We start from the raw sequence: 13,467 nt of genomic DNA on the forward strand, positions 1-13,467 counted from the left end.
TCTTAGTATTGATGAAAAGATTCTAGTTCACTGACAGATTATGTCACTTATAACATGGAGAAAAAGTTTTCTTATAAGTTAAATAATAATCAGTAAAGGATAATTGATTTAAAACAAACTCATATCTTGCTGAAAAGTTATTTGTAAGTTACTTCTGTCTTACTTCAAGTGTTGTAAGATATTTGCAGTAGAAACTAGACCCAGAATCTGGTGAGATTTTGAGTTTTTATCAATTCTGTAAAAATAACATGAAATCGCCAAAGATTATTTCGTCTGTTCAGATTAACAGCAGATCAGGATTATTATGTACAAGGAGGAAGATTCAAAGCGTCAGCTCTGCTCTCACTTGGTCTGCTTTCCACGCTTTCCCTGAAAAAGACATAAAAACAAAATAAAAAATCCTCCCTCAGCATCAGAAGCTCTTCGCCTCACTCACAGGATAGTTAATCAGAACCAACATGGACGTTTCTGGACCGACCTGAAGCTTCCAGACCAGAAGGCAGACCAAGGCGGCGTAGAGGCAGCTCTTCACGATCAGGACACTGTAGGACAGTTTGGCGTTCTGGCTGATCTTTATGTAGTTCTCTGTAGGAAGTTCAAGTGTTTACAGCGTAAGGAAAAAGAAGACTTTCTCAAAGCCGTCGACTTTCTGCCAGCTATGTTTTCTGTGCTTCTAAGAGTGAAAGTGTTGCAGTTTACCTCGAGTCATGCCTGGATTATCTGCAGCTTTTGCTGGAGGAATAAAGACAAGGGACATCATTAAGAGAATAGCTACAAGGAGCAGTTTAGGATAGTTCTTTGCTAAGTGAACATACTTATTATAGTATAATTTCTTTCGATGTTAGTGGTCCCATCAAAGAAGCTGACGATGCACTTAAATTCAATGTTCGGCTTAAGCCAATCCCTGATGGGGATCATCAGCCGGCTGGTGATTTTGTAATAATCTCCATCCTTCTTGGCGGCGGCGTCGGTCGACACACCATCAATTATTTCCAGGTTGTTGCGCTTCCAGGACACGCTGACATGGTCTGGGTAGAAACCAGAGGCCACACAGACCAGGGTCTTCTTCTTCTTCCCCGTTTTGTCTTTGCATTGTTTTTCTGAAGGTAGGAAAACTTTCACAGTCGGGGGAGTGACTTCCGTTTTATCTGAAAGAGATAAAACAATTCATTCAGTCAAAACTCCGTCACCCGAATCTGAACATCTGGACATGTGAATGTATGGACGTATATGTATTTCTTTGGTGTTATCGATTTCAATTGCTAACAAACCTTCAAGAATATAGTTTATAACGTGCAAAACCTGTACTGATCATAGACCCAACGAGGGAGTCCCACAAAGAAGTTCTTGTTCCTGATCAATTTCGACCATTTCCTCTGGCCTGGTGTGTTTAGAACAAGTGTGAAAAGTTGCAAAAGGTTTGGACCAACAAAAAAAAACAAGATTATAGTTCATTGGTGGACACGTGTCAAGCTCAAGGCCTGCAGACCAAAAGTTGTTTGTGTGGCCCCTAAAACCGCAGATGGCTTCATAAGTCCAACTTGAAGACAGGTTGTGTGCTTAAATATAATCTCATCACTCAAATCAGATCAGTGTTTATTAGCATAATCCCAAATTACATCAATGCAAAAAGATGTTTAGTTAATTTGAAGAAATACTTCCTGAATGGAGAGAAAGCTGTAATATTTGGACATTTTAACAGGTTTTATTAATACGTTCTGCTAAAACCGGCCCTTTGTGGACTTGATGGCGGCTGAAATTAAAGTGAGTTTGATGCATCACTGCTTTATGTGATTATTGCACAAAGCACGACTGAACCGAACATGTTTCACTTTAATTATCAGGTTTTTCTTCACTGGTTTAAATCAACCTGATTTGCCAGCAGTACGACATAAATAGACTTTTACACAGAAGCTGAAAACAAAGACAGTCTTTTCTAGTAGTTACATTTATTCAGCAATGGTCCTGCTAAATATAACGTCAATTAAAAAGCAGCAAACCCAAATAAAAACATTCTAAACTCATCTTGGTTTTTACATTCTGGCGTTCTGATCTGAAACGTGACGTTACTTCTGAACGTTTTGGTCGGTCTTGCTAATCTAGTGCCTGAATTTTACTTTGACTTTCGATGTTTATGTCTATTCGAAATCTCGAAAGTAAACATGAAATATATTTTAGGAACACAAAATCTTACCAAGTATTTTTGGTCGAGTTTCTAGTGCAAACATCTTAGCACACTTCAGACAAGACACATCTAGCTTACAAGAAACTTTTCTGAAGCTTGTTGAAAGTTAAAAACTCCTTAATATTGATGAAAAATTGCCAGTTTTATTGGCAGATTATTTAACTTTGAACATGGGCAGAAATTTCTTGGTATAAGTGAAATTACCTGCTGGTGAATCAAGCAGTTTTTCCATCAATATCAACGTAAAACAAGCTCTTCTGTCTTACTGACAAGTTACTCTTAAGATGGTGCACCTGAACTAAGACAAAACTAAGATATTTGCGCTAGAGACTCGACCAAAACTACTTGGAGAGGAATTGTTTTTTTCAGTGTAAAGTTAAAAAGTGAGAATGTTTGGATGTGCGGAGATAAAAGTAAGCAGGTTGGCTACCTCTACATTCTTCACTAGACAAATCCCAGAATTACAACATTATTATTTTACACAGTCAGCACATTAAATCCGTGGTTACCGTCAACTTAATTTTATTGATATATATAAATATTTTAGATGCTCTTACCCAGGACTGTCAGCTTGGTTCCTTCTCCAAACTCAGCAGGGTATGAGCTCGAGCACAACGCTCAGTCGCAACAACAAAACCTGACTCAGGTCTGCAGTTGTCTGTAGCTTAATGTTTCAACAACACAATAACTCTATTTTAATGGGTTATAGTTATCTGCTATACAGATTATAGCTAATAAAAGTAGAAACAAATGTTTTTTTGTTTCTCAGCTTCCAAATCTTTAAGGTTCTCAACCAACTTCAGTTCCCCAGATCAGATATGAGCTGATCTTCATTCTAAGAAATTACTTAACCTCAAAGCAGTAAACCTTGCATTTTTTTAAAAGTACATTTTGTAAAGAAATAGATTGTTGATTTTCTTTGTTTTCTTACCTAAAACTGTGAGTTTGGTGCCTCTGCCAAAGTAAGCAGGTTCGTAGTTCGTCACACTGAGAAACAGCTGCAGGAAAAGCTGCTGAGAGCCAACGACCTGATTTACTCGCCTTATTTCTCTAAACCTGAAACGTTCTGGCACACAAACTCACTATGGAGACAACTGAACTCCACATGATTAGGTTTGAGTTCTGCACTTTTTCCCAGATGATTAATTAAAGACTTCCTGTCAAGAATCAAACTTAGCTTTCATCTGGGCTTTTTCTTTTCATTCCTGTTAACACTCGGTGTTAATTTTATTCCAAACAACCTGAGTTTTACATGTTTTCTTACCCAAAACGGTGAGTCTGGTGCCTCTGCCAAAGTAAGCGGGGTCGTACTGGTTCACACTGATAGACGGCTGCAGAAAAAGCTGCTACCATTGAAAGCTAGAGGCTGCCTTTTATATTAGGGCATTATTGGTGAAGTGGATAAACTGCTGACTATTTGACCGCTTTGGGGAAAAAAACCCCACTCCAATATTGACAAATTTTTCCCGTTTTGCAGTCTTACCTAAAACGGTGAGTTTAGTTCCAGCTCCAAAATAAGCAGGATTGTAGTCGTTCACACTGATAAACGGCTGCAGGAAAAGCTGCTGCTGTCTTTAACCTCTTTTACACACAAACTAAACAACCTGTGTAGCAAAACTAAACCAAAAACTAATTCTTTTAACTACTCCTGTTAGTTTTTATTCTGGTTTTTATTATTGTTATTATTTTTTACATCTGCACTAGAGCTAAAGATTAAATGCTTTTTTAATATATATTTATATATAACATCCAAATCAATTTTCCATTACATCTGATCTTCTAGGTTGATTTATTGTGAATATTTTTGGAGTTTCTTACCTAAAACAGTGAGTTTCGTTCCAGCTCCAAAGTAAGCTTCAGACTGGGAGTCACAGTGTTTAACCGCGGTGATAACAACTCACTGACTGACTAATAATCTGGGCTTTGAGCCAAATATTTAACAGCTTCTCAACTTTGACTGGAGAACATTTAAGACATTCCTCACACATAATGTCTTGTACAGTTCAGAAAAAGCTCAGTCGATGCTCTAATGTATCCTAAATCATGTTGGAGCTCCTTGAAGCTCCTATTTCAGTTTTTTCTTACCTAAAACGGTGAGTTTAGTTCCAGCTCCAAAGTAAGCTTCACTGTTGAAGGAGCACAGAGACTCTGGACTGCAACACAAACTCTCCACTGCTTAACTAACTACGAAACCTTCACTTATTTTCCTGTGACGTTTAAGACTTTTTCAGTCACGATCTCAATGTTTTTTTGAATTTTTGCCAACACTTTTGGCAAAGTTATTTGCCCTGGCATAACCATTCTAACAACTTTTATACTATTTTTTGGGGATCTTTTATCACCAGTCCAGCTGTAAACCATGTCATTTTAGTTAATAATTTAGATTTTGAAATGGTTTCTTACCTAAAACAGTCAGTTTGGTTCCTCCACCAAAGTAAGCTTCAGATGTACTGACCACAGTGAGCAGGATCTGTGCTCAAAACAGCCAGACAGCCTGCTTTCCTCTGCTCTCCTGTCATCTAAATTTACACTAAGTAAATTTTTCCTTTTGAAACCAGCAAACATTACATACAAAACCTCACAAATGCACAGAAATGTCCCTTTTTGTGTCATGAAATGAGCTTCTTTCTCATACAGTTTTGGTTAATTGGTTAAAGTCTGATCTGTTTGTATTTCTTGCTGTTTTCGAGTGGATTTCTCACCTAAAACCGTTAACTTTGTTCCTGCTCCGAAGTAAGCTTCAGCTCCACTACCAGAGTCACAGTGAGCGCCATCAGTGCCCAAAACAACCTCAGCTTCTTCTGTCTTTGCCACATTACATTTTACTTTGGGTTTTTTTTGCTGTTTGTTCATCGTAAGCTGCTCTTCGTATTTGCCACGACGCAAACGTGATGATTTTTTAAAACATGTATTTAATTTAAAATGAAGCTAAACATTTTCGGCTTAGTAAAACTTCTTTAGCTGCTTTCATAGGGATCAAATTTCAAAGTTTTACTCACCTAAAACAGTCAGTTTTGTTCCCTGGCCGAAGTAAGCTTCATAGTTGGCACAGCGGTTAAAGTTCAGAGCAAAAAGTACAGAGCTCAGGCAGCGAGCAGCTCAACTTTCACTGGGAATCTTTCTTTATTTGCTCTTATTTTTTAAGGCTTTTCAAAGACGTGTCTGAATAACATTTATATTTTCATATTTCTTACCTAAAACTGTTAACTTTGTTCCTCCTCCGAAGTAAGCTTCAGAACCACCAGTGACACAGTGAACAGATTCAATGTGTAAAACACCACAACATGCAGCTTTACATTTCAAATCCTTGTCCTATTATTGGTCGATTTTCCTCAGAAATAGTTAAAAGGTTGCAGATTTTAGCCAGATCTAAAATGCATCAGTTTGGCTCTCAAATTTACTTTGTTTAGACTTTTACTCACCCAGAACTGTCAACTTTGTTCCCTGGCCAAAATAAGCTTCTCTGTCATCACAGCGCTTCGGCTTCATATCAAAACGTACCAAGCTGGACTTTGACTAGAAACACCTGCTTATTTGCTGCTTATTCAAGCACCTTTACAGCTTAAAATTTGGTTTGCTTTTGCAAACTGTACTCACCTAAAACTGTTAGTTTTGTTCCTTTTCCAAAGTAAGCTTCGTTGAGGTTGTCACAGTGCAGCAATACTCAACAAATACCTCTCTAACCGTAATATTTATGTTAAAATGACTTTAACACAACGTCAACCTCAAGGCTTGATTAAGTGTAATCTATTAGGTTTCAGTATTGAAGCGAAATATTTACCTAAAACTGTGAGTTTGGTTCCTTTTCCAAAGTAAGCAGGATCTCCGTAGTTCACAGTGATTTGACTTCAGTTCAATAAGCCAAAACGTTTCATGTCACCAAATTTTACTTCAATTCAAGAATTACTTTAGTTTAAATCTGATCAGATGAACATGTGAGAAGCTAAACTTACCTAAAACTGTGAGTTTGGTTCCTTGACCAAAGTAAGCTTCAGCATTGTCACAGTGCAGTGATACTGAACACGAACCTGTTTTTCTACCAGAATTAACTTTACAAAGACACATCTGTCTGTACAGAGGTCCTAATCAAAGTATTACTCATTAAAACTCTGTAATAAAGTGAAATATTTACCTAAAACTGTGAGTTTGGTTCCTTGGCCAAAGTAAGCAGGATCATTGTAGGTCACAGTGCTTCAACTTCAGGTTAATACGTCTGAACTTTTAAACTCTAAAGACTTTTTCTTTAATTTCCTCCTGACCTTTGCGTTAATTTTAAATCTGATCTAAACCTGAACATGTGAGAATCCAACTTACCTAAAACTGTGAGTTTGGTTCCTTTTCCAAAGTAAGCTTCGTTTCCAGTGTCACACTGAATCTCTCCTGGACCAAAAAGTCTCCAGACTTTCCAGAATCTTCTCCTTCAGCCTGGCTGTAATAACCCAGATCATCAGGAAGGTAAAACCTGCAGGATGAGCTTCACAACGTTTAAAGAAGTTGTGATTTCTGACCCTGAGGAACAAATGATCCAATGGCTCCATGTTTAAACTCAAACATCTGTTAATTAAAGCTGTTTCTGGTTGATTTTCTACATATTAAAGTGTTTTTTAAAGCCTGGCTGAGCCTCCACCCTGCCCACCTCCACCTGCTTCCTGCTGCTGCTCTCTGAGCTCCGCTCAGCCGTCCACATGATGGATGTCAATGGGAGGAGGTTTTTGTACGGCGGCTCTATAGGATTGTATCACCGTGGCCCCCTGTCCCCACGGTGGAAAAGCATCACACAAAAACCTGCTGCCTCCGTCTCTCCCCGCCTCCCCCCAGCCAGCCTCTCCGTATCTCAGCCTCCATCTGTGAGTCTCTGGGAGCAGCTGTGGAGGTCGGGCCGACTTGACGCTGGAGCAGCTCCAGGCTGCCTGCTGCTATTTCTGGGGCGGCTAAGAAAAGAAGACAGAGCAGAGGACAGGAAGCTGCTGGCTGCTTTTGTTTGTTTGTAGGTATAAACAGGAAGTGACACGTCAGCTGGTCACGACTCTGCAGCCAATCAGTCAGCAGAGAGAGAACAGGTTCACTGATGTGTGTATTGAGTTTAAGGTTGTTGTATTATCAAAGGATAAAATTGGAACGATGACAATAAAAAGGACGATGTTTTCAGAGTCCGAATAAAACTTTTTAAAAGTTGAAATTAGTTTTTCTATATGAACCTTTAACATCGTCTACAGAAAGTTTGTCTGTCCTTCTTTCCAAATAGCTCAAACTCAGTCAGAATTCCCAGTTGGATTAGCCTCCGAACTTTGACTGGGCCATTCAGACATGAGAATATGCAACATAAACATGTTTGGGGTTCTTCCTGTACTGGAAGGTAAAACTTTTGCAACCTCCACGACGTTTCCTACCAGGACTGAATTCATAAACTTCACCTCAAGTTCCCCGTTCCTGTCGGAGTAAACTACTGATTCAATGAACTGAACACGTGAGAAGTTCAACTTACCTGAAACTACGAGTTTGGTTCCTTTTCCAAAGTAAGCTTCACTTGCATTTGGTTAAGTATCACCTTTATTTATAACTGATTCTGTGAAGCTTCTATCATTCGTCACAGAATGTTGTTCGGTGCCACATGCAACGTTTTGTATGAATCATTTGAAGTGAAGTTTTGGTCTCTTAAGACCAAAGTATGTCCTTCTTATATTTGTCCTCTCTAATAAATAACTTGTGGCAAAATGGATACAAAACTTTATATGTGTTTTTTATTTTATTTTATTGCCATTCTTCTGTAAAGGCCTTATTGTTAGAGTGGACAGTTGTCATAGCAACAGATTCTCCCACCTGAGTTGTGGATAGGTTTTTACTGAATGTTGAATTTCTTAAAATCTGTTCAGTAATATTAACTGTTACTTTGTTGCCATCATTTTATTTTAAGTTTTCAGAGTGTGTTAAATAAACAAGACGTCCAGAATTGCTAAAGACTGAGGACAAAAATCTGAATACATTTTGCATATTTAACTTTATTTATCATGATAGAATCCATTTTTCTGTAGATGTTGAAAATCTAACTCCTTTGTATGATAGTTGGAGGTTACAGTTGAGTTTTGTGAATTGATTCACTTGTATTTTTCCCACATGGCCAGTAGAGGTCAGTAGAAGATGAGAATTTTAACTTAAATTTCCTAATCTCAATGGGAATATAGGATTAAGGGAAAATCCGAACTTGGAGACAAGAGGCAGACATGAGGAGCGATTCAGGATCTTATTTCAGAGTGGGAAAACTGCACTCTGATCAGTCTGTGGCTTTGAGTAAATGAGACAGAAGGAGTTTTCATTCTGTGATCCCAGAGACGTAGTGAACTTTTCAAAAGTGCAGGAACATGAGTTGACTGGGAAGGGTTTGTGGTGAAGGATCACATCACACACCAGCTCAAGACATGTAGAGAAATTACCTGAAACACAGTTTTTTGAAAACTCATCTACCTATTATTAGGCTACAAAACTGAAGTAATATGTTTTCTTGCGTTTTCTTAAATCCTGCTGCAGCGGTGTCCAAGGTTTTTCCCATTAGGGCCAAAAATGTCAAATTGAGAGGAGTCAAGAGTTATTATGGATTAATGAATAAACAGACAATCTAAATAAATTTAATAATCTAAATAGACAATATTTTAATAAAGTAGTATTTGTTTTTGTAGAAAATGAATCTGTAAATCATTGCTGATGTAACAAATATGAACAGGGTCTTGGACAGTTGCTGTTTTAATTTTTTTCACCTTTGGTAATTAAACAAAAACACTTTCTCTTGTACCTAATTAAATATGTTTTAAGAAGATTTGATATGAAAAAAAAAATCTATAATTAATCGCAAATTTGCTACCCACTGTCGTATAATTTTGTAATTACTCTCATTTCCTGGAATACTCTGACTTGTTGGCTGTGATTGGTTCTTTTTCATCTAAGGAATATGCTGATTGGATGAAAACCTCCATTGCAATTGCTTTCTAGTTGGTAACGTTCTTTGCGTATGAAAAATTTCACATCTTTTTGGCCTTCTTGGCGTTCCAGATGTGAGGAGGAGGAACATCGGAGTGGAGGTGTGAAGGCGCACACTCACACACGGCTGTAGGGTTTATTCTACGCATTCACTATGGCAGATAGCTTTGTGCTAATTAACCTGCTAATTTTAGCACAATTTCTGATGGGGTATATACGTGTTAGATGAGCACTTTGTTCAAGGGAGATGGAGACGGGTTACTGTTTATAATGAGGCGGAAGCAAAGCCTTCGATGACACGCTACAGTCACAGTGTCATCTAGTGGCCGGGCGTGACAACTACAGCGTTACACCTGTACTGTTTAAATGTGAAACTTTTCCCTACAGGCAGTTTCCAGGCAGCAGTCTTGTGTGAATATTAACCACAGATGTAAATTCAGAGATCCAGTATAAGGATACAAACACTCAACACCACAAATTAATGTTCGTTCATAAAGGTATTTTCGTTCACATCAGTTTTGGCGCACACTCATACCGGTGACACAAAGGACAGCAAGATTTGATGAAAAGTGAGGATGTTAACCGTCTCACCACAAAAGAGTGCAACACCCATACACAATCCTATGAGTTTCTAAAAGTTTGCTTTGTTTCAGGCCAATATTCTTCAAAATATACCTCATGTCACTCTGTTATGTTGACGTTTTTCAGTGTTTTCCCTCCCTGGTCTCGTTGTTTCCTCCTCCTGAGGTTGTTGTTAGGCGGCTGAGGCAGCCTGAAGCACTGTGCTAGACTGGAAGCGCAGTAGTACACAGCAGAGTCTGCAGCCTCAGGAGAGTGGATCTGTAGGGAGGTTCTGAGCACTTCTGGACGGCTCATGGTGTATTTGGTCTTGCTGAAAGGAGCTTCAACAGACGTGGTGTCTTGACCTGCAGAATATGCGACCAGCTCCATTTTCCCACTGCCTGCCGGGTGTCTGTACCAGAACATGTAGTAATGCTGATTATTGTCCTGGTCGCACCGCAGGGTCACGCTCTGATCGCCGTCTCTGACGAACACAGATGAGAGCTGCTGGAAGTTCACAGCGGAAATGGAGAAATCTAGAAAGCAAAATAAAAAACACGATAAAATGTTTTTAAATTAAAAAAAGAAAATGCGGTTCCTTTCTCCTGGAGTGATTTTCTTACCAGGCAAGAATAAAACTGCGATCAAAACCAAGTTCATTTCTGGAATAATTTTGCTGCTTTAACTTGTGAAATGAAAAGGTAACAGAAGATGATCTGACCCTCCTCCTCTCTTCTATCAGATCTGAATGAGTTTCTCTCTGTAGCTACTAGTCGCCGTCTTAAAGAGACAGTACTGAGATTTTTGAAGTGAGGTTCTATTAAAAAGTTAGCAAAGTGAAAGTTGTGCAGTGCCAATAAAAACGTGTCCACCCCCTCTTTATTGCTTTTACAAATCAATAATCATTAAATCTTATATTTTTATTTATTAATTTTTTACAAAAATACTAGAATACGTCTTTAATGTCAAATTAAAAATTGATTTCTACAAATTAAAACATTTAACATAAAATAAATAATAAAAAATTCTCACAGATTTAATTGAACAAAGGTCCAGCCAATTTGTGCTAGTAGTCTCACGTTGCCTTAATTGTTATATTTAACTCAGGTTCACGTTTTTCTACTATTTGTTACATTTTCCTTTTTTATTTTGCTACTATGTTGCAGATCAATACACACAACTCTGTAAAAACACTGCATTGGTGTTAAATGTTCGTCAGAATTTAAAGTATATTGATCTTTGGGAATGTTTTCTTGCATTATTATACGATTACCATCGTGTTACTTGAAAATGGTTTGAGAAGAACAATATTATTTTATCCCAATAACCTCAGGGACGAAAGCAAAACTGGTCATGACAGGTGGCCCATATGTACATAATTTTTATCTGCAAGAACATATACAGTTTTATTTTTTTGGGCTTTAATTACAGATGATTTAACTTGTTTTTGTGAACTTCTACCACAAAAACATTTAAAAATCTATCTTTGGGATTAAAATGGCTTGTTCTGTCAGAAATGTATATTTTCAGAAGTGGATCTGTTGAAGTGAACAGAACCTTGTAGATTTCTTTCAAAGAGCCATAAAGTCCCATCAATACTACCAGACTGTAGGAGACTGATGGGAGCTGAATAATTTGGTATTTAAATCCGTTTCCACGGTAACAGCTTTCCTCAATAGGTCTCTGTATTCCTATTGGCTGTCAAGCGGCACTGTTTAATTGAGGTGGAAGCAAAGCAGAACATAGAAGAGTTTGAGTTGATAATGATATTGGTTAAATTTACGGTGCTTAATATTTGGCTGTTTTTATGGAAATGTGGATCTTTCAGATCAATTTGAGAATTAATTTTGATCAGATTTCACATTTTATTGTCATGTAGTTCTGGTCTGGGTCTTGACTTGGTCTCAGGTTCGATGGTCTTGACTACAACACTGTCGTGAGAATCACACAGATTTTTTTCCTAGTCCTGCACTCATAATAAGAATGTATCACCCAAACACACATATTCATTTGCAACAGCAAAAAGCCTTCTTCCTGTTTATATAAATATCTAAAGTCCATGTGGAACTGCAGTTCCATTCATGTAAAATTAGCCATTTTCACCATTTTTGTCACTTTCTCTGATAGTCAGACAAGCCACGGCTCCTTCCTGCCTGCGTACCACAGACGGTCTCGTTATTTGTATGACTGTCTGATCTGCGTGCATCACTGTGACTAGCGGCACAATAGTAGGTGCTGCTATCATTCGGAAACAACTTTGGGATTTGAAGAGAGAACAGATTTTGCGACGGCTCGATCTGAGACCGGTAACGTCCAACAGTTTCTTCGTATTCTTTGAGGATGAACTCCATTTGGGCCCCGTGGCTCCTCTGCCGGTACCAGAACATGGTTTGGCTGCCCATGCCTTGGCCTGTTCCCAACCTGCACTCAAACGTCACGCTGTCTCCGGGGGAAGCGATTTGATGTTGAGACTGAAGAATTACAATAGAGAAACCTGCAGGATGTGAAGAGTAAAGTTTCAGATTGTTCTACTCACAGACAAACCAACGTAAACAAACTTGTAGGCAAAATAAATGTTTGGATCTGAGCAATTCTGGCCGCTTGCACATTTTTCAGAAATCTACCTGAGTGCGTCAAAAGTGACAGATAAAAGACGGTCACAAACATGTCAGCAACGATCTGGCTGCAGCTGAATGGAGGAGGCGATGAAACAACGCTGATTATGAGAAACAAACCAGGAAGTCACATGACCACCTGTCTCTACAGGATGTGAAATATTCCTTCACAAAATCTCCAATTACTTGAAGTCTCATGTGCTAAACTCGCATGCTGTTTTTTTTTTAACACAGGGAATATAAAGCTTTGAAACATTTTGATCAGACAGCTGCAGGTGATGCAGAACGCATCGGCCCACTTCTACTGTCCTTCCACTGGCTCCCTGTAGACTTTAAGACACTTGTGTTAGTTTATAAGTCACTGAACCTCCTGGCACTAAAGTACATTAAAGACCAGCTGCTGTTGTATCAACCTTCCAGACCTCTCAGATCTTCTGGTTCCTCTCCGCTCTGCGTTCCCAGAACCAGAACCAAACATGGAGAAGCAGCATTCAGCTTTTATGCACCTGGAATCTGGAACAAACTTTTAGAAAACCGGACAACAGCCGAAATACTGAGTTCCTTTAAGTAAAGGCTAAAAACCCACCTACTTAGCGCTGCCTTTGATTAGCGTTAAGTGAAACGTTGATCAATATATTTGATATGTATTGGCGGGATGATTTGGATGATTGCATTTGTCAAAATTTAAGGTTTATTGCTCGTTTCGTAATTGAATGTATGGTATGAAGCACTTTGAACTGCGTTGTTGCTGAAATGTGCTGAACTAGTCGTCTTGACAGTGATGGCTGCTGGGCTCTGTCTAGATTCAGAGAGGAGATAACATGAGGCCGTAGGTTGGAGGTTTTTGTTCAGGGCTGCTGGATGTTTGGCGCAGTGTGCTTCCCTTGCAGCACAGAAGTACGTCGCCGTGTGTTCGGCTTTCAGACCGGCGATGGAAAGAGAGAGGTTCTTCTTGGCTGCCGCTAAATCTCCACCTAACCTAAAATGTTTCCTGAACTTTTCCTCCACGCTGTCGTTGCTGATCTGTCCGTATCCATATCCGATGAGGTTCAGAGCCTGGTCTCCAGGAGTCTTCTGGTACCAGAGTACGACTCTGTACGATGACTGGTTGTGTGAGCAGAAAAGCTGAACATC

The 13,467-nt window shown here is 38.9% G+C and overlaps 1 protein-coding gene across 1 annotated transcript; it reads right to left on the minus strand.

Annotated features, from left to right (window-relative positions):
- Nucleotides 1–285: 285 nt before the first annotated feature.
- On the minus strand, nt 286–10,393 carry LOC116709251 (uncharacterized). The gene is made up of 8 exons (XM_032547669.1): nt 10,342–10,393; nt 9,843–10,254; nt 3,450–3,505; nt 3,117–3,263; nt 816–1,148; nt 700–732; nt 479–585; nt 286–369 (listed from the first exon to the last, which is right to left on the minus strand). Exons 1-8 carry the CDS (start codon nt 10,376–10,378, stop codon nt 343–345), a joined length of 1,152 nt encoding a protein of 383 aa, XP_032403560.1. The 5' UTR covers nt 10,379–10,393; the 3' UTR covers nt 286–342.
- Nucleotides 10,394–13,467: the final 3,074 nt, after the last annotated feature.

Source organism: Xiphophorus hellerii, chromosome 19, assembly GCF_003331165.1.
Source record: "Xiphophorus hellerii strain 12219 chromosome 19, Xiphophorus_hellerii-4.1, whole genome shotgun sequence".
Classification (NCBI taxonomy): Eukaryota; Metazoa; Chordata; class Actinopteri; order Cyprinodontiformes; family Poeciliidae; genus Xiphophorus; species Xiphophorus hellerii.